Below are 22,327 nucleotides of genomic sequence, written 5' to 3'. Positions count from 1 at the left end.
TGCGGTTTCTGGATACATGAGAGAGCTACTCTGGTTTACGGCACATAACTCGAATATCACACTGCACATTACCAAAATAACTCCAGAAACGTGTGAAGCGATTTATAAAGCACAGAAGGGGAATACATGAAGGTAAATAAATGTTTAGCACACTACATGGGCATAAGAACTGCTTTTATGTTTGAATTATTTAATTGATGGAATTAGTGTTCCTACAATTACAAAATTAATAAGAAGTACAAAACAGATGAAGCGCTTTTAAACTCGTGGCATCGAGAGTTCAAAAATATACAAAGTAGAATGGAAAGCTAAGAAAGAATTTTTTATTTTAGAGTGTGACCACATCCTCTATTCGTGCTTGCTGAAAAGCTACTGAATGTTTGCACATGTAGAGGTGGACGGCTGTGGATATGAAGTCCCGTGCAGCATATTCGACCTGCCCATCAACGCACAATTAATAGCATGCATTGTGCCCCTCGCCCATCCCCCACCCTAGTGGAAGCAAGTTTATTTAAAAAAAAAAAGAGTGGAAGCAACACATCAACTTCGAAGCCATGTTTAAAACACACTACAGAGACGTAAAATAGCTGTAGCGACGACAGCGCCCCAGGTGGCTACATTTCCCATTGCAGTGTACAGAAGACGAATGACTTTTGTGATACAATCTACGGCGAGGCCCTAGATTTGATCGTATTTATTAGTCGACAGGCGAGATTTGACAACCCTATTAAACCACCAAATTTCTTTGACATAAATATTTGACAAAGAAATTTGATAGTGTAATACCGGCCTTAACAGCACCTTAAGTTGTATTCTCGGAACAGCACGGAAAACGCGTCGAATGAACCCCGTGATAACGCCTAACCGGAGAATAAATGCGAGTGAGTGAAGTGGTGATTCTGGCGGGGCTCGCGAAGTTAACCGGAGAATAAGTCTTGACAATGGCAGGAATAGTTATAGAATTAGTGACGACAAGATTGTATATTAGAACAAGGGGAGAGGAGAAACGGGGACATCACACAAATTACACCACTGCCCATTAAAATTGCACACCAAGAAGAAATGCAGATAATAAACAGGTATTCATTGGACAAATGTATTACACCAGAACTGAAATTTTCGCGTAATTTGGGTGCATAGATCCTGAGAAATCAGTACCCAGAACAACCACCTATGGCCGTAATAACAGCCTCGATACGCCTGGGCATTGAGTCAAACAGAGCTCGGATGGCGTGTGCATGTACAGCTGCCCATGCAGCTTCAACACGATACCACAGTTCATCGAGAGTAGTGACTGGCGTATTGTGACGAGCCAGTTGCTCGGCCAACATTGACCAGACGTTTTCAGTTGGTGAGAGATCTGGAGAATGTGCTGGCCAGGGCAGCAGTCGAACATTTTTTTTAGATTGAAGTCAGCTGATAGGTATTCCTGCTCAAGGGAAGTCTCTCTAACAAAGGAACCACTTTTGACAAAGCTTAGGTATCCGAGTAATAAGGGAATTAGTATATTTCATCAAAATATACAAGGTATTAGAGATAAAGTTAGTGAACTGCTTATAGATGTTGACTCTGAAATTATTGGTATATCTGAACACTTCTTAAATAAGGAGATAATTCAGAGGCTTCCTTTGCCAGGGTACTGGTTGGCTGGCAGCTTTTAGAGGTGCTCTTTGCGGTGTGGGGGAGTAGCCATGTATGTGAAAAACGGCACCCCATTTGAGTCAATTGATGTTTCAAAGTACTCCACTGAAAAGGTGTTTGAATGTTGTGCAGGTGTGGTTAAATTTAACGGAGCTAAACTTCTAACTGTTGTTATTTATAGATCCCCAGACTCCGATTTCATAACACTTTTGCTAAAGCTAGAGGAGGTTCTTGGTTCACTTTATAGGAAATACAAAAAGTTAGTTATATGTGGTGACTTCAATATTAATTGTATAAGTGATTGTGCAAGGAAGAGGATGCTGGTAGACCTCCTTAATTCATATAATCTTATGCAAACCGTATTCTTTCCAACGAGAGTTCAAGGGAACAGTAGAACACCCATAGACAACATTTTTGTTCATTCCTCGTTACTAGAAGGCCATTCTGTCAGCAAAAAAGTGAATGGCCTTTCAGATCATGATGCACAAATTTTAACTCTAAAAGATTTTTGTGCTACAACACGTGTTAAATATAGTCATCAGCTGTTTAGGAAAGCTAATCCAGTTGCCGTAGAGACTTTTGTAAACCTTATCAAGGAACAAGAGTGGCAAGATGTTAATAGCGCTGATACAGTAGACGATAAATATAATGCTTTTCTCAAGACTTTTCTCGTGCTCTTTGAAAGTTGCTCTCCGTTAGGACGTTCAAAACAGGGTACTAGCACAAACAGGCAGCCTGGGTGGCTGACTAGAGGGATAAGAATATCTTGTAGAACAAAGTGGCAATTATATCAAAACGTTAGAAACAGTCAGAATCTAAATGCAGCAGCCCATTACAAACAGTATTGTAAGGTGCTGAAAAATGTTATTAGGAAGGCAAAAAGTATGTGGTATGCAGATAGAATAGCTAAGTCTCAGGACAAAATTAAAACCATGTGGTCAGTCGTAAAGGAAGTTGCTGGTCTGCAGAGACAGGTCGAGGATATAGAATCAGTGCGTAGTGGGAATGTCCATGTTACTGATAAGTCGCATATATGTACAGTATTTAATAACCACTTTCTGAATACAGAAGGTGAACTAAATAGAAACCTAGTCCCAACAGGGAATCATATAGCGCTCTTAGAAAAAGGTGTTCAGAGACTGTTACCTGAAATGCTCCTCCATGATACTGAAAAAAGGGAGATTGAGTTAATAATGAAATCACTAAAGACCAAGAACTCTCATGGATATGACGGGGTATCTAGCAGAATACTGAAGTATTGTTCTATGTATGTTAGCCCAGTACTTAGCCATATCTGTAACTTTTCCTTTAGGAGTGGTCGGTTTCCTGACCGATTAAAGTACTCGGTAGTGAAGCCACTTTATAAAAAGGGAGACAGGGATAATGTTGACAATTATAGACCTGTTTCTATGCCATCGGTGTTTGCTAAAGTTATCGAGAAGGTTGTATATACAAGGTTACTGGAGCATTTAAATTCACATAATTTGCTGTCAAATGTTCAGTTTGGTTTTAGAAATGGTTTAACAACTGAAAATGCTATATTTTCTTTTCTCTGTGAAATTTTGGACGGATTAAATAAAAGGTTGCGAACGCTAGGTGTTTTCTTTGATTTAACGAAGGCTTTTGACTGTGTTGACCACAAAATATTACTGCAGAAGTTGTACCATTGTGGAGTAAGGGGAGTAGCTTACAATTGGTTCGCCTCTTACCTTAAGAACAGAAAGCAGAAGGTAATTCTCCGCAATATTGAGAGTGGTAGTAATGTTCAGTCCCAATGGGGCACTGTTAAGTGGGGCGTTCCCCAAGGGTCGGTGCTGGGGCCACTGCTGTTTCTTATTTATATAAAGCCGGCCGGAGTGGCCGAGCGGTTAAAGGCGCTACAGTCTGGAACTGCACGATCGCTACAGTCGCAGGTTCGAATCCTGCCTCGGGCATGGATGTGTGTGATGTCCTTAGGTTAGTTAGGTTTAAGTAGTTCTAAGTTCTAGGGGACTTATGACCACAGCAGTTGAGTCCCATAGTGCTCAGAGCCATTTGAACCATTTGCCATTTATATAAATGATATGCCTTCTAGTATTACAGGTGATTCAAAAATGTTTCTGTTTGCTGATGACACCAGCTTGATAGTGAAGGATCTTGTGTGTAATACTGAAACAGTATGAAATAACGTAGGTCATGAAATAAGTTCGTGGCTTGTGGAAAATAATTTGATGCTAAATCACAGTAAGACTCAGTTTTTACAGTTTCTAACTCACAATTCAACAAGAACCGATATTTTGATCAGACAGAATGGGCATATTATAAGCGAGACGGAACAGTTCAAATTCCTAGGCGTACAGATAGATAGTAAGCTGTTGTGGAAAGCCCATGTTCAGGATCTTGTTCAGAAACTAAATGCCGCTTTATTTACCATTAGAACAGTATCTGAAATAAGTGACACTTCAACACGAAAAGTAGTCTACTTCGCATATTTTCATACGCTTATGTCGTATGGTATTATATTTTGGGGTAATTCTTCTGATTCAAAAAGGGTATTTTTAGCTCAAAAACGGGCTGTTCGAGCTATATGTGGTGTAAGTTCGAGAACCTCTTGTCGATCCCTATTCAATAGTCTGGGAATTCTGACATTGCCCTCACAGTATATACTTTCTTTAATGTCGTTTGTTGTTAGCAATATTAGTCTATTCCCAAGAGTTGGCAGCTTTCACTCAGTTAATACTAGGCAGAAATCAAATCTGCATGTGGAATGCACTTCCTTGACTCTTGTGCAGAAAGGAGTGCAGTATTCTGCTGCATCCATTTTCAATAAGCTACCACAAGAACTCAGAAATCTTAGCAGTAGCCCAAACTCTTTTAAGTCTAAACTGAAGAGTTTCCTCATGGCTCACTCCTTCTATTATGTCGAGGAGCTCCTGGAAGAGCTTAAAAATTAAGCAAATTCCTGTGTTACATTGTTGATTTTCTTTATTTAAACTTACGACTTGTCACCTGAATGTTTTTTTATATTTCATTTTATCTGTTTCTAATATCGTGTTATAATTTCATGTATTGACTCGTTCCATGACCATGGAGACTTTTCCTTAATTTGGTCCCACGGAACAATAAATAAATAAATAAAACATTTTCTGTATCCAGAAAGGCCCGTACAGGACTTGCATTTATGTAAATGAGATAGATAAAACTGGCGCTGCAGTCCGGAACCGCGGGACTGCTACGGTCGCAGGTTCGAATCCTGCCTCGGGCATGGGTGTGTGTGATGTCCTTAGGTTAGTTAGGTTTAAGTAGTTCTAAGTTCTAGGGGACTTATGACCTAAGATGTTGAGTCCCATAGTGCTCAGAGCCATTTGAATTTTTTTGAAGATAGATAAAAATGACCATTTGTGCCTAAACAGTGTCGTTTATTTGGCGTGTCAAAAATTGCTGTAATATTAGAAAGGCCTATTTCATTTGATCTAGCATCCAGTGACAAAATAGACGTAATGAAATTGAGAAACGACATCAGTCTCAGGTACCATCCGTATTAACAGCTTGTCCAGTATTAGACAACGACATTTCGATTTTTCATATAGCAGAACGTTTGACGATCTTCGATATAATAGCTTCTTTCGCAGAAAGGAAAGCACGTCGTGTAAAGCTGTAGCAAGATCACATAGAAAATACTGCTGGGACCTAAGGACTGAAGAAATGGGTAATGCCTTGCTTGTCTCTTGTCCTTAGTGGTTTGTTTCGGATATTTAATTTTATGTCACAAATGAGAAGGTTGTTAGCTAATAGGAAATGTTGTTGTGGTCTTCAGTCCTGAGACTGGTTTGATGTAACTCTCCATGCTACTCTATCCTGTGCAAGCTGCTTCATCTCCCAGTACCTACTGCAAGCGACATCCTTCTGATTCTGCTTGGTCTATTCATCTCTTGGTCTCCCTCTACGATTTTTACCCTCCACGCTGCCCTCTGATTCTAAATTGGTGATCGCTTGACGCCTCAGAATATGCCCTACCAACTGATCCCTTCTTCTAGTCAAGCTGTGCCACAAACTCCTCTTCTCCCCAATTCTATTCAATACCTCCTCATTATTTATGTGATCTACCCATCTAATCTTTAGCATTCTTCTGTAGCACCACATTTCAAAAGCTTCTATTCTCTTCTTGTCCAAAGTATTTATCGTCTATGTTTCACTTCCATACATGGCTAAACTCCATTCAAATACTTTCAGAACCGACTTCCTGACACTTAAATCTATACTCGATGTTAACAAGTTTCTCTTCTTCAGAAACGCTTTCCTTGCCATTGCCAGTCTACATTTTATATCCTCTCTACTTCGACCATCATCAGTTATTTTGCTCCCCAAATAGCAAAACTCCTTTACTACTTTATCACCCGACTTAATTCGACTACATTCCATTATCCTCGTTTTGCTTTTGATGATGTTCATCTTATATCCTTCTTTCAAGACACTGTCCATTCCGTTCAGTTCCTCTTCCTAGTCCTTTGCTCTCTCTCACAGAATTACAATGTCATCGGCGAACCTCAAAGTTTTATTTCTTCTCCCTGGATTTTAATACCTACTCCGAATTTTTCTTTTGTTTCCTTCACTGCTTTCTCAATATACAGATAGAATAACACGGGGAGAGGCTACAACCCTGTCTCACTCCCTTCCCAACCACTGCTTCCCTTTCATGTCCCTCGACTCTTATAACTGCCATATGGTTTCTGTGCAAATTGTAAATAGCTTTTCGCTCCCTGTATTTTACGCCTGCAAAAGGAAAATTAAGAGTGCAAATTTTCTGGTGGCTTCCTGTTCTCCCAGGCACAAATACTCTCACCCATTATTAATTGTGAGGTTGTTTCTTTAAGGGAGGGGGAGGGGGTAGGATGTCAAACCGGTCTACTGGCAGTAGGAGAGGCACCACATGACATTTTAATTTCCACTGTCCTGAATATAGGTGTGGTGGCTTCCGTTACAAATTATTCACGTTTGAGTTCCACAGAGCGAAATACAGTGACATGCGGATGAAGAATGCTGCGTGAAGAGGCGTGGCACTACACTTTGGCACACTTACAAGCAAATAACATGTCTCTATCGTAAGGTTTCTAACATGGCTGTCAATCAGCTACTGTTGTGTAACACAAAATTTTGAAAGACACAGTCCTCAGTCGCGAACACAATTAATTTGTGACCTAGGTTTCGGTGTCACGAGGGACACCTTCTTCGGACAAAATTAAAACTAAATGTTATAGCATAACGTACCAAAAAAAAGAAAGAAAGAAAAATACGAAATCAGCGGTCATACCAGACAGCGTCAGATAGTCTGCATTAAAATAAAATGCAAGAGAGGTGCAAGCCACTAGGGACTGCCAGGTGACTTGTGCGCCACGGCAACTTCAAGACAATACCGCCATCTGGTGGCTAATTGGTAAAACAAGCTGTTTTGTAAACGTCTCTCGTAACTGCAGACAGGGAAATAAAACAAACACCTGAACGGTGTACATGAAATAATTACAATAGCGGTTTGCCGGCCGGAGTAGCCGAGCGGTTCTAGGCGCTTCAGTCTGGAACCACGCGACCGCTACGGTCGCAGGTTCGAATCCTGCCTCGGGCATGGATGTGTATGATGTCCTTAGGTTAGTTAGGTTTAAGTACTTCTAAGGTCTAGGTGACTAATGACCTCAGATGTTAAATCCCATAGTGCTCAGGGCCATTATAGCCAATAGCGGTTTACTGCGTGATATAAAATAAAACTAATGAATGACTGCCTGTAGTACAAAAATTCCAGAATAAATGCATAAAGAAGACATACACGAAATTATCCATTAAATGACATTACTGCTTGCTATAATACACTACTAGCCATTAAAATTGCTACACCACAAATATGACGTGCTACAGACGCGAAATTTAACCGACAGGAAGAAGATACTGTGATATGCAAATGATTAGCTTTTCAGAGCATTCACACAAGGTTGGTGCCGGTGGCGACACCTACAAAGTGCAGACATCAAGAAAGTTTCCAACCGATTTCTCATACACAAACAGCAGTTGACAGGCGGTGCCTGGTGAAACGTTGTTGTCATGCCTCGTGTAAGGAGGAGAAATGCCTACCATCACGTTTCCGACTTTGATAAAGGTCGGATTGTAGCCTATCGCGATAGCGGTTTATCGTATCGCGACATTGCTGCTCGTGTTGGTCGAGACCCGATGACTGTTAGCAGAATATGGAATCGGTGGGTTCAGGAGGGTAATACGGGACGCCGTGCTGGATCCCAGCGGCTTCGTATCACTAGCAGTCGAGATGACAGGCATCTTATCCGCACGGCTGTAACGGATCATGCAGTCACGTCTCGATCCGTGAGTCAACAGATGGGGACGTTTGCAAGACAACAACCATCTGCACGAACAGTTCGACGACGTTTGCAGCAGCACGGACTATCAGCTCTGAGACCGTGGCTGCGGTTACCCTTGACGCTGCATCACAGAGCCTGAGATGGTGTACTCGACGACGAACTAGAGAGCGCGAATGGCAAACGTCATTTTTTCGGACGAATCCAGGTTCTGTTTAAACCATCTTGATGGTCGCATCCGTGTTTGGCGACATCGCTGTGAACACACATTCGAAGCGTGTATTCGTCATCGCCATACTGGCGTATCACCCGGCGTGCTGGTATGGGGCCATTGGTTACACGTCTCGGTCGCCTCTTGTTCGCATTGACGGCACTTTGAACAGTGGACGTTACATTTCAGATGTGTTACGACCCGTGGCTCTACCCTTCATTCGAACCCTGCGAAACCCTACCGCATGTTGCAGTTCCTGTACGGGCCTTTCTTGATACAGAAAATGTTAGACTGCTGCCCTGGCCAGCAGATTCTCCAGATCTGTCACCAGCTGAAAACGTCTGGTCGATGGTGGGCGAGCAACTGGCTCGTCACAATACGCCAGTCATTACTGTCGATGAACTGTGGTATCGTGTTGAAGCTGCATGGGCAGCTGTACCTGTACACGCCATTCAAGCTCTGACGCAATGCCAAGGCGTATCAAGGCCGTTATTAAGGCCAGAAGTGGTTGTTCTGGGTACAATTTTTCAAATTGCGTGAAAATGTAATCACATGTCAGTTCTAGTATAATGTATTTGTCCAATGAATAACCCGTTTATCATCTACATTTGTTCTTGGTGTAGCAATTTTAATTGCCAGTAGTGTAGATACGTTAAAAAAACCAAAAACGTTTTTTTTTAATTTACGTATATGAGCCGTAAAAAGTAGAAAGAAAATGTATCTCTGAATCTGTAAGAAGTAGTTGGTACATCAGAGTGTTAGATCTCGTCAAGCAGCGGCTTTATACCATTGAAATAACTTCTTCCGCGCAATTGCACCTGCTCGTTGAGAAGAAGTCCGCCAATCGAAAGTAAATGCTTGAAAATTTCCAGCTCCTCCAAAATATCAAGTTTACGCCCTTTTTTTTTCAATATGGAAAATTTCCAACTTCTCAACGCCTTTAGGAGAGTGCCCTGTGATTAAGGGGGTTAGGACGTCAAACGGGCCAACTTGGAGCAGGAGAGGCACCACAGGACATTTTAATTTCTACTGTCTATAGTTTTACAAATAAATTCATAAAACTTTGTCAGCATCACTAGGAAGGATTCAGGATTCACACTCGTAGCAGCGGAAGTTCGAAAACATAATAAAATAATTTTTTTTACGTCTGAAATTTCATCATTTTTTTCACTTACTAATGGCTGCATTTGTTGCTATAGGTACACTTTTCTTCATAAGTTAGAGAGATTCTTCGATGAATTTTGCACAGCATACATACCATACTTACAGGTGTATGAAACTGTAGAATTTATTTAATTTATGAAAAAACGAATGATCTGTTGTATTTTAAACTTAATGTTTAGAAAAAACACAAATTTTGTAGTTAATTGCCTCAATTTTTACCACAGTTTTTAATAGATTTGGAAAATTCTAGAGTTTCATACACCTTTAGGTATGGTTTGTATGCTGTGCAAAATTCATCGAACCATCTCTCTTATGAAGAAAAGTGTACCTATAGCAACAAATGCTGTCATTAGTAAGTGAAAAAAATGATGAAATTTCACACGAAAAAAAAATTATTTTGTTATGTTTTTGAACGTCCGCTGCTGCGAGTTTGAATCCTGAACCCTTCCTGGTGATGCTGACAAAGTTTTATGAATTTATTTGTAAAAGTATAGACAGTGGAAATTAAAATGTCCTGTGGCGCCTCTCCTGCACGTCCAACCCCCTTAACAGGTAATCTGCAAAAGAAGAATTAGGGGCACACGAACCGTTTTTCCTCAGAAAATGTTCTTTACAGCGAATTGAAAGAGAACATCTTGTTTGACCAATATAATAGGCACCGCAAGTGTAACGTGAAATCTTGTAGACACCAGAATTATGCAGAGGGCTAGTAGTTTTAATTTTGTCCGAAGAAGGTGTCCTTTGTGACACCGAAACTTAGGTTACAAATTAATTCTGTTCGCGACTCAGACCGGCCGTTGTGGCCGAGCGGTTCTAGGCGCTTCAGTCTGGAACCTCACGACCGCTACTGTCGCAGGTTCGAATCCTGCCTAGGGCATGGATGTGTGTGATGTCCTTAGGTTTAAGTGGTTCTAAGTTCTAGGGGACTGATGACCTCAGATGTTAAGTCCCATAGTGCTCAGAACCATTTGAAACTATTTTTCTTTTTTGTGACTGAGGGCTGTGTCTTTCAAAATTTTGTCTGTATCGTGTTCAGTTTGACGGCCTTCGCATGGAACTTCGCGATAGTACCTTCGTGTACACTGATGGCTCTCGAACTGACCGCCGTTTTTCGGTTTCAGCTTCGGGAACACTGCTCAGTATTTACAGCAAAGCTGTTCGCCCCGCATCAGCCCACGGAGTACATCCCGCGACCCAGGCTTTTCAATTGTGTCCTCTGCTCAGACTCTCCCAGCACCCTTGAAAGCCTCTGTGAGCTGCACGCCGCCCATCCCTCAGTGCAGCGGGTCCAGCAAAGCTGTCACTTGCTCACTCTTGGTGGAGCCAGTGTGATGTCTATGTGGGTTCCTGGTCACGTCGGTCTGCCAGGAAACGAGGCTGATGACACTTCTGCCAAGGCTGCAGTCCTCAGCCCAGTATTTCTTATGCTTCCTCTGATGATCTTTCTGTTGCCGTCTGTCAGGAGGTGGTGTCCCTTTGGCCCTCCCTTCACGGGAATAAGCTCCGGCTTATTAAGCCTCTCCCAGCGGCTTGGCCGACCTCCTCTCAACCCTCCCGCCGGGATGTCATTTTACACTACTGGCCATTAAAATTGCTACACCAAGAGGAAATGCAGATGGTAAACGGGTATTCTTTGGAAAAATATATTATGCTAGAACTGACATGTGATTACATTTTCACGCAATTTGGGTGCATAGATCATGAGAAATCAGTACCCACAACAACCACCTCTGGCCGTAATAACGGCCTTGATACGCCTGGGCATTGAGTCAAACAGAGCTCGGATGGCGTGGACAGGCGCAGCTGCCCAAGCAGCTTCAACACGATACCACAGTTCATCGAGAGTAGTGACTGGCGTATTATGACGGGCCAGTTGCTCGGCCACCATTGACCAGACGTTTTCAGTTGGTGAGAGATCTGGACAATGTGCTGGCCAAGGCAGCAGTCGAACATTTTCTGTATCCTGAAAGGCCCGTACAGGACCTGCAACATGCGGTCGTCCATATCCTGCTGAAATGTAGGGTTTCACAGGGATCGAATGAGGGGTAGAGCCACGGGTCGTAACACATCTGAAATGTATTGTCCACTGTTCAAAGTGCTGTCAATGCGAATACGAGGTGAACGAGACTTGTAACCGATGGCACCCAATACCATCACGCTGGGTGGTACGCCAGTATTGCGATGACGAATACACTCTTCCAATGTGCGTTCACCACGAAGTCGCCAAACACGGATGCGACCATCACCATGCTGTAAACAGAACCTGGATTCATCCGAAAAAATGACGTTTCCCCATTCGTGCACCCAGGTTCGTCGTCGAGTACACCATCGCAGGCGCTGTCTGTGATGCAGCGTCGAGGGTAACCGCAACCACGGTCTCCGAGCTGTTAGTCCGTGCTGCTGCAAACGTCCTCGAACTGTTCGTGCAGACGGTTGTTGTCTCGCAAACGTCCCCATCTGTTGACTCAGGGATCGAACGTGGCTGCGCGATCCGTCACAGCCATATGGATAAGATGCCTGTCATCTCGACTGCTAGTGATATGAGGCCGTTGGGATCTAGCACGGCGTTCCGTATTACCCTCCTCAACCCACCGATTCCATATTCTGCCAACAGTCATCGGATTTCGACCTACGCGAGCAGCTATGTCGCGATAAGATAAACCGCAATCGCGATAGGCTACAATCCGACCTTTATCAAAGTCGGAAACGTGATGGTACGCATTTCTCCTCCTTACACGAGGCATCACGACAACGTTTCACCAGGCAACGCCGGTCAACTGCTGTTTGTGTATGAGAAATCGGTTGGAAACTCTCCTCATGTCAGCACGTTGTAGGTGTCGACACCGGTGCCAAGCTTGTGTGAATGCTCTGAAATGCTAATCATTTGCATATCACAGCATCTTCTTCCTGTCGGTTTAATTTTGCGTCTGTAGCACGTCATCTTCGTGGTGTTACAATTTTAATGGCCAGTCGTATAACTACGCTGCTTATAGGGCACTGCATTTTTAGCCATCGCCGTTTAAGCAGCGCTCCCCCACCACTTTGTCCACACTGCGCCCCAGTTGTAACTGTCCACCACTTCCTGACGGAGTACCAATTTTTTTTACTGTTTACGTTCCCGCTTGGGTTTGCCGTCTGAGTTATCTTCCATTTTAGCAAACGACGCGCGGAGTGTCGATCGCGTATTACTTTTTATCTGTCGTAGTTATATGCCGAAGGCCATTTCGTTTTTAGTGCTGGACTTTCATTTCTGTATGGTGTATTCTATAGCCCTTTTCTCCACGTCCCTCTTTTCGCTGTCCTCTTACGTCGGTAGGGATTGATCTGTTATCGTTTCTTAACTCGTCTGTTTTTGTGTCTTATAGTTTTGACTTGGGTCCGTATGACCCCAGTTTTTTGCGCCTACAAACACCAAACAAACAAATAACATGTCTTACATTTCCTCGAACATACGGGGTGGTCCGTTGATACTGACCGGGACAAAAATCTCACGAAATAAGCATCAAACGAAAAAACTACAAAGAACAAAACTCGTTTAGCTTGAAGGGGGAAACCAGATGGCGCTATGGTTGGCCCGCTAGATGGCGCTGCCATAGGGCAAACGGATATCACCTGCGTTTTTTTTAAATAGGAACCCCAATTTTTATGACATATTCGTGTAGTACGTAAAGAAATATGAGTGTTTTAGTTGGACCACTTTTTTCGCTTTGTGATAGATGGTGCTGTAATAGTCACAAACGTATAAGTACGTGGTATTACGTAAAGTTTCGCCAGTGCGGACGGTATTTGCTTCGTGATACATTATCCGTGTTAAAATGGACCGTTTACCAATTGCGGAAAAGGTCGATATCGTGTTGAGGTATGACTATTCTGATCAAAATGCCCAACGGGCGTGTGCTATGTATGCTTCTCGGTATCCTGGACGACTTCATCCAAGTGTCCGGACCGTTCGCCGGATAGTTACGGTATTTAAGGAAACAGGAAGTGTTCAGCCACATGTGAAACATCAACCACGACCTGCGACAAATGATGATGCCCAAGTAGGTGTTTTAGCTGCTGTGGCGGCTAATCCACACATCAGTAGCAGACAAATTGCGCGAGAATTCGGAATCTCAAAAACGTCGGTGTTGAGAATCCTACATCAACATCGATTGCACGTGTGCCATATTTCTATGCACCAGGAATTGCATGGCGACGACTTTGAACGTCGTGTACAGTTCTGCCACTGGCCACAAGAGAAATTACGGGACGACGACAGATTTTTTGCACACGTTCTATTTAGCGACGAAGCGCCATTCACCAACGGCGGTAACGTAAACTGGCATAATATGCACTATTGGGCAACGGAAAATCCACGATGGCTGCGACAAGTGGAACGTCAGCGACCTTGGTTGGTTAATGTATGGTGCGGCAAAATTGGAGGAAGGATAAATGGCTCTGAGCACTATGGGACTCAACTGCTGAGGTCATCAGTCCCCTAGAACTTAGAACTAGTTAAACCTAACTAACCTAAGGACATCACAAACATCCATGCCCGAGGCAGGATTCGAACCTGCGACCGTAGCGGTATTGCGGTTACAGACTCCAGCGCCTTTAACCTTACGGTCACTTCGGCCGGCGGAGGAAGGATAATTGGCCCCCATTTTATGGATGGCAATCTAAATGGTGCAACGTATGCTGATTTCCTACGTAATGTTCTACCGATGTTACTACAACATGTTTCACTGCATGACAGAATGGCGATGTAGTTCCAACATGATGGATGTCCGGCACATATTTCATGACAGGTGGATTGGTCGTAGAAGCATGGCCCGCACATTCACCGGATCTGACGTCCCCGGATTTCTTTCTGTGGGAAAAGTTGAGGGATATTTGCTATCGTGATCCACCGACAACGCCTGACAACATGCGTCAGCGCATTGTCGATGCATGTGCGAACATTACGGAACGCGTACTACTCGCTGTTGAGAGGAATGTCGTTACACACATTGCCAAAAGCATTGAAGTTGACGGACATTTTGAGCATTTATTGCATTAATGTGGTATTTACAGGTAATCACGCTGTAACAGCATGTTTCTCAGAAATGATAAGTTCACAAAGGTACATGTATCACTTTGGAACAACCGAAATAAAATGTTCAAATGTACCTACGTTCTGTATTTTCATTTAAAAAACCTACCTGTTACCAACTGTTCGCCTAAAATTGTGAGCCATATGCTTGTGATATTACAGCGCCATCTATCACAAAGTGGAAAAAGTGGTCCAAAAAAAAAAAATTCATGTTTCTTTACGTACTACACTAATATGTAATAAAATATGGAGGTTCCAATTTAAAAAAAAAAAAAACGCAGTTGATATCCGTTTGACCTATGGCAGCACCATCTAGCGGGCCAACCATAGCGCCATCTGGTGTCCCCCTTCAAGCTAGACGAGTTTCGTTCTTTGTAGTTTTTTCGTTTGACGCTTATTTCGTGACATATTTGGCCCAGTCACAATCAATGGTCCACCCTGTACTTGTTTTGTATATCAAACTCTTCTGAAAAAATGAACATATTTTTGAAAAATGATTTTTTTAAAATGTTTCTGACGTCCTATAGAGGCGGAGGTGGAGCGCCATTGTCAATATTTTGCCCTGTTCTGAAATATCGTAAATCCGAGGCTGCGTAGTGTTATGTTTACATAAGGTTTATTCTTACGGTGAATGCAGTATACAGAGTCCGCCAGAAAAATGTATGCACACTTTGTCAGGCTCCGTGAAGATATCGATATTGTCGTTCGATTTGAGTGTGCCTTTGGCTGAAGATATGTCAGTACTTTGATCTCGGTATTGATGAAAGAAGGTGGCTGCAGCACGCTTGACATTCGAGCAACGAAAATGTATTGTGAAGTGGTTTTTCAAGTTTGATAATGGCATTGAAGTGAAGTCAGTGGAGGCTGGAATTCGAAACAGAACCGCCAATCCACCTAACAAACGCATCGTTGGCAAGTTTGAATTGCACGGAACGATTTGCAATATTCACAAAGTAAGATCAGGAAGACAGCGCACAGCTACAAGTCCTGCTTTGTCGGCTCTCGTGAAGAAACGTTTGTTGATTCCCCACAGAAGTCTGCTACGCAATGTGCACGTGAAGCGGGGGTTAACAGTACAAGTGTACGAAGAATTCTGAAAGCTGCACAGTGGAAAGTTTACATTCCACGATTACTGCACGCGATTAATGGTAACGATCCTGATCACTTGAATGCAGTTTTGCGAATGGTATCGGCCAATGGTAACTGATGAACAATTTGTGACGAAGGTAGTGTGCAGTGACGAGACAATTTAAACTTAATGGAACCGTGAATGGCCATAATAATCTGTACTAGGCACTGGAAAAACCGCCTGTTTATGTGGATAAAGCGGTCAATCTACCAGGGGTTCATGTGTGGTGTGGACTATCGTCTAGGGCAGTGGTACCCAATAGGGGTTCGCGAGCTATGCCAGAGGGGTCCGCAAGATGCTATTAGAGTAAAAAAAATATATTAAATATATTTCGTATGAAATGAGCAGAGCTTTATCGAACGCTAATTTCTGCATCTAGTGTCTTCCTAGAGCCAACTGACACTAGCACACTCTAGCTCAAAACTAGAATTAGATAGAGGCAAATAGTTCTGCTGTATGCCGTTAGACTGCGCGCACTGCCTCTTTGCAGCTGACTCATCTCATTAAGAACTGAAAATTAAAACTAACTGTATACTGATGGAGTATTCTGTTGTAACTGTATTTTTTCAAATAAATAATACTTTTTATGAGATTAGTGTTTTCTTATTTTTCACACATGTCTACTCAATGCAATCTCAAGTGTAGAACACTTGAAAGACCAATACACTCAGGTTCAATATTTTCCTGTCATTTTCAGTTCATACCCAATTTATATTGTTTAAGGAGTTTGTTATATTAAACACCCAGTTCTGAAGACAAAGATTTTGAGCAACAATCAAAAATTTAACAATAGCAATGAACACTATATTGAAAAAGTTTAAAGCTCAATATTTTTTCAATAATGAATATGTCAGTGTTTTTTCTAAGTACCAAAAATAGAAAACGTATAAAAAGACTCTTAATTTGCCTTTTTCAGGTACTTGATACTGTGATATGACAAGGTACCAATCATGCTCGATGAGGGGTCTTCGAGAAAATTTATTTGGGAACCCCTGATGTAGAGGCTTAGTACGACCCTTTTTCTTTGATGCTACTATCAAAGGAGAAGTGTATCTGGAAATGTTACGCACATCGGTTTTGCCAGCTACACGTGCGCTTTATGGATCTGAAGAAGGCGTCTTCTACCAACTGGACGGGGCGCCACCACACGACCACGTAGCCATACGAGGTTTCGTGGATGACAATTTTCCTGGGCATTAGACTGGATGAAGAGTTCCCTCCACGGTCGCCAGAGGGAACTGTGACAGATAACGTGTATCGACGTCAGACACGCACGCTGGAGGAACTTCGTCAGGAGATTACAGCGAGACGTTCAGCGATCTCCACTGTGACATTGTGGCGATCGCTCGTCCTCCTATTAAGTGCATAGCCGGCAACGGTGAATATTTTGAACGTTTAAAGTAACCATGTGATAAACTGAAGGTTGTTTGGCATGTGTGATCAATTATTACATGTAAAATAAACACGGAAGTAATACTTTTCGTTCCTTACAGTGTGTATACATTTTTCTGGCGGACTCTGTAGAAGATTGTAATGACAATTTGCTTACACGCTGTATTATTCTCTGGTGTGACTGAACACACTCCTTGAAGGTGGCAGATCTGTCTTTCCAGCAGTGTAGTTGTGTCTGCCAGGAGGTGTGCAGCAGAGGTTGGCTGTTGCAGTTCCGCCGGCCGGAATGGCCGAGCGGTTCTAGGTGCTACAGTCTGGAACAGTCGCAGGTTCGAATTCTGCTGAGGTCAGAGGGGTGTTCTGAACACAATTTCGACACAAAGCAGCTCAACAGGCTGTGGAGTGGAAGGGGTAGGCTAGCAATAGAACAGTGCATCACCATTGACTAGACACTCATTTATTGAACACATAAGTCAGGTGTCACCCAAAAGGAACAATCAGTACAAATTACAAAATAATATTCTTTTCCTTTAACTGAAAGCCTTTTAAGAAAGCAAGACTACAAAATTTGAATGATGAGTTGAAATCATATTTAAATAGGCTCTCAACAAGCACATATTTTAAAAGGAAATACTTCCTTTAAGGAACCAGCGATCAAAATTGATTGCATAATCCTCAACAACCATATTACATCCAAGACATTTAAGATTGAACAGTAATATATAACATCCGAGAGCTGCTGTCCCAAGTTTTAAGCACCACGTTTCAGATGGACTGCACTGCAACTGTACAAGACAAGTCCCTCAGAGGATCTCCCCACACAGGAAGTTATTGCCGCAATCGACAAAATATGAACATCATTCCATGTACAGACCTAAAACAAACTAAAAGCTCTCATAAGTTTGGTACAGTTAATTCCCTTTCAACATAACATACAATGCAAGTCTAGCCCAAAGATGGCACCGACACCCCGCAATTTAGCACGCGGAAACGACAGCGATGCACTCATCACGTATCCTTACAAAATACAAGAACAGAGAGCCGGCTCCCCAATAGCGGAACATTTAACCACACACAGCGTGCGGATTTGCGGGATGCTGATCTCGCCCTTAACCTCAACACCAGTTCAAATACTAGTCAGCCTACAACCTTGAACCACCATACACATTCCCTCAGTTACTGCATGTGATAGGCAAACAGACCAGCATATGATAAAAGCTTAAGCAATTTCCTTGCTAGACAACTATTATGAATAGTAGCAGTAATTTTTTTTTAACGTGAGCACAGCCACAATCAAAAGACAAACAACGCCAATCATAAGGACAGTAGCACATACGCGAGTAGCAATGGTAACTTCTGCTTAGATTGGCTACAAATAAGTGCGTGATTTTACACACCAGAGAACAGTCTTTACAACCTAACCATCAATACAATAGCAAATTACTCACACGTGTAATGCCCCACGATTTCGATTCGCAAAGCCACAGACAAAATGTGGAGAACGTATCAGTTACACCAACATAATGGTGGTCCCTCAGTTACCGCAAATAACTGGCTGCCTTAGTTGCACAGCAGAGAACCAGACCTAATGAAACCACCACAGTTTTCGCCTCTAAATTGTCAAAGTACAAGTGAGACTCAATGACAAATGTAATTTTACATCACCAGTTCCCGTATAGTCAATACAAGCGCCTGATTTTCACCCGTTTATAACGGCAGGCAGCAACATCGTACGGAAAAAAGGGTAGACACAAGCTCTTACCAGTTCTCTTCTCCGAAAGCAGCAACCACAACTCTCGGGAACCACTGGGACATCCACTGCAAAAATCGTCACTCCTTCACACGAATCACAGGACGCCCGCTTCCCGCTGCTTGCTACGGTGCCTTCCGTTCAGAGCCGACTTGTACACTCCTGGAAATTGAAATAAGAACACCGTGAATTCATTGTCCCAGGAAGGGGAAACTTTATTCACACATTCCTGGGGTCAGATACATCACATGATCACACTGACAGAACCACAGGCACATAGACACAGGCAACAGAGCATGCACAATGTCGGCACTAGTACAGTGTATATCCACCTTTCGCAGCAATGCAGGCTGCTATTCTCCCATGGAGACGATCGTAGAGATGCTGGATGTAGTCCTGTGGAACGGCTTGCCATGCCATTTCCACCTGGCGCCTCAGTTGGACCAGCGTTCGTGCTGGACGTGCAGACCGCGTGAGACGACGCTTCATCCAGTCCCAAACATGCTCAATGGGGGACAGATCCGGAGATCTTGCTGGCCAGGGTAGTTGACTTACACCTTCTAGAGCACGTTGGGTGGCACGGGATACATGCGGACGTGCATTGTCCTGTTGGAACAGCAAGTTCCCTTGCCGGTCTAGGAATGGTAGAACGATGGCTTCGATGACGGTTTGGATGTACCGTGCACTATTCAGTGTCCCCTCGACGATCACCAGTGGTGTACGGCCAGTGTAGGAGATCGCTCCCCACACCATGATGCCGTGTGTTGGCCCTGTGTGCCTCGGTCGTATGCAGTCCTGATTGTGGCGCTCACCTGCACGGCGCCAAACACGCATACGACCATCATTGGCACCAAGGGAGAAGCGACTCTCATCGCTGAAGACGACACGTCTCCATTCGTCCCTCCATTCACGCCTGTCGCGACACCACTGGAGGCGGGCTGCACGATGTTGGGGCGTGAGCGGAAGACGGCCTAACGGTGTGCGGGGCCGTAGCCCAGCTTCATGGAGACGGTTGCGAATGGTCCTCGCCTATACCCCAGGAGCAACAGTGTCCCTAATTTGCTGGGAACTGGCGGTGCGGTCCCCTACGGCACTGCGTAGGATCCTACGGTCTTGGCGTGCATCCGTGCGTCGCTGCGGTCCGGTCCCAGGTCGACGGGCACGTGCACCTTCCGCCGACCACTGGCGACAACATCGATGTACTGTGGAGACCTCACGCCCCACGTGTTGAGCAATTCGGCGGTACGTCTACCCGGCCTCCCGCATGCCCACTATACGCCCTCGCTCAAAGTCCGTCAACTGCACATACGGTTCACGTCCACGCTGTCGCGGCATGCTACCAGTGTTAAAGACTGCGATGGAGCTCCGTATGCCACGGCAAACTGGCTGACACTGACGGCGGCGGTGCACAAATGCTGCGCAGCTAGCGCCATTCGACGGCCAACACCGCGGTTCCTGGTGTGTCCGCTGTGCCGTGCGTGTGATCATTGCTTGTACAGCCCTCTCGCAGTGTCCGGAGCAAGTATGGTGGGTCTGACACACCGGTGTCAATGTGTTCTTTTTTCCATTTCCAGGAGTGTATATCTCCATGCGATACGTCCGGCACCACACTCGTTGCGTCAACCCGACAACCGTCTCCCACCACGCCCCGGAGCACACCCCCCACAGGACCACCTCGTTACTGCTCGCGTAGGCCCCAGAGGGCGCTGCTTACCGCCCTGACCGTGGCAGGAAAGATAAACCACCAGAGTGGCACTATCGACACGAGCCGCCACGCCTCACCTGCCTCGGGCATGGATGTGTGTGATGTCCTTAGGTTAGTTAGGATTAAGTAGTTGTAGCGGGACTTTGAATTTCGCCGCGCTACACTCGTTCCCTCAGACATAAATTATACCGTCGCAGCGGTATGAGCGCTCGACAGCAGAGGAAATACTAAAATTGTGTAATTTTTTTTTGTTTTCTATCCGTCTATTATCTCTCGAGAGCGGAAGCTTATTTCAGACGTAAAAAACTTATTAGCTAGTCTTGATCTGATTTTAATGTGTAGACATATTGTGGAAGTTGTTATGAAATTCGGAGGATGGAAGTAGCAACGTAAAATAAATCGCATTCAGTGTCAAGATGATTTTTATGTGTATAAATTACTGATTCCTGGACGATTGCAAGATTTCGGAGCAGACTTTTCACGCAGAAGTGAAGTAGGCGATTTTTTAAGACCTGGACGGCGCACGAAAGAAGACATGTTAACTTGGTAAAGGATGAACTCTTTATCTACGCCATTTCCCCCTGTCAGTTACATTTTTTTATTCTCTGTTCTTTTTCAATAATTTTTGTAGTGGAAATTGGTTTAACTTTTGCTCAAAAACGCCGCAAGGACCACCCCAACAATAGCTTTCCCGAATCACGAAGTCCGATAGCTTTTCTGTAATACGAAGTCCGATTCGCATTTCATTCTTTCCCTTTTTTCACGGTCATTAAAGATTTAAAAAAAAAGCCTTTTTACTCACGATTTCTTCCCACATTTTCAACCTTTCTTTTCTCTTCTTTTTTTCTTTTTTTAGTAACCACTACATAGTTCTAAGTTCTAGGGGACTGATGACCTCAGATGTTAAGTCCGATAGTGTTCAGAGCCATTTGAACCATTTTGTTGCAGTTCCAGATGCGCAGGCGGGCAGCGGCGACTCTGGCGGCTCGGGAGCAGCGGCGGGCGCCGCCCTGGTGCTGGCAGTGCAGGCGCTCTGCCTGCTGGTCTGCAAGTGGGCGGCTCGTCGCCACGGTGAGTGCCCTGCTGCGCTCACGCACGCCGCACCTGCCAATAGGCGGTGCTGACACACGCGCTCCGTAGGATTTTTGGTCTACAGCATTCACTGGCGTGACGAGTCGTGGGGCACATCCTAGTACAGTGTCGCATGCCCCTCTGCACTGAGAATTTAAAATCGAAGGAATATTCCCAGCGAATATTGCCGACAATATTCCCAAAATTCATAAATTCCTGGGAACTACCAAGACAGCTCAAAAAACTGTTAATACACTATTGGCGATTAAAATTGCTACACCACGAAGATGACGTGCTGCAGACGCGAAATTTAACCGACAGGAAGAAGATGCTGTGATATGCAAACGATTAGCTTTGCAGACCATTCACACAAGGTTGGCGCCGCTGACGACACCTACAACGTGCTGACATGAGGAAAGTTTCCAACCGATTTCTCATACACAAACAGCAGTTGACCGGCGTTGCCTGGTGAAACGTTGTTGGGATGCCTCGTGTAAGGAGGAGAAACGCATACCTCCACGTTTCCGACTTTGATAAAGGTCGCATTGTAGCCTATCGCGATAGCGGTTTATCGTATCGCTACATTGCTGCTCGCGTCGGTCGAGATCCTATCACTGTTAGCAGAATATGGAATCGGTGGCTTCAGGAGGGTAATACGGAACGCCGTGCTGGATCCCAGCGGCCTCGTATCACTAGCAGTCGAGATGACAGGCATCTCATTCATATGGCTGTAACGGATCGCGCAGCCACGTTCGATCCCTGAGTCAACAGATGGGGACGTTTGCAAGACAACAACCATCTGCACGGACAGTTCCATGACGTTTGCAGCAGCACGGACTATCAGCTCGGAGACCG

The 22,327-nt window shown here is 44.1% G+C and overlaps 1 protein-coding gene across 1 annotated transcript in view; it reads left to right on the top strand.

The window, feature by feature from the left end:
- Positions 1 to 22,327, top strand: part of LOC126108454 (speckle-type POZ protein-like) — a 152,480-nt gene that overhangs the window by 110,866 nt on the left and 19,287 nt on the right. Inside the window, exon 4 of the mRNA XM_049913667.1 lies at positions 21,350 to 21,472. Coding sequence (XP_049769624.1) covers positions 21,350 to 21,472 — 123 coding nt within the window. The remainder of the gene's footprint in view (positions 1 to 21,349; positions 21,473 to 22,327) is intronic.

Source organism: Schistocerca cancellata, chromosome 11 (genome assembly GCF_023864275.1).
Source record: "Schistocerca cancellata isolate TAMUIC-IGC-003103 chromosome 11, iqSchCanc2.1, whole genome shotgun sequence".
In the NCBI taxonomy this organism is placed as follows: domain Eukaryota; kingdom Metazoa; phylum Arthropoda; class Insecta; order Orthoptera; family Acrididae; genus Schistocerca; species Schistocerca cancellata.
Note: the sequence above shows the minus strand (reverse complement) of the source record. Positions and strands in the feature narration are given on the sequence as shown.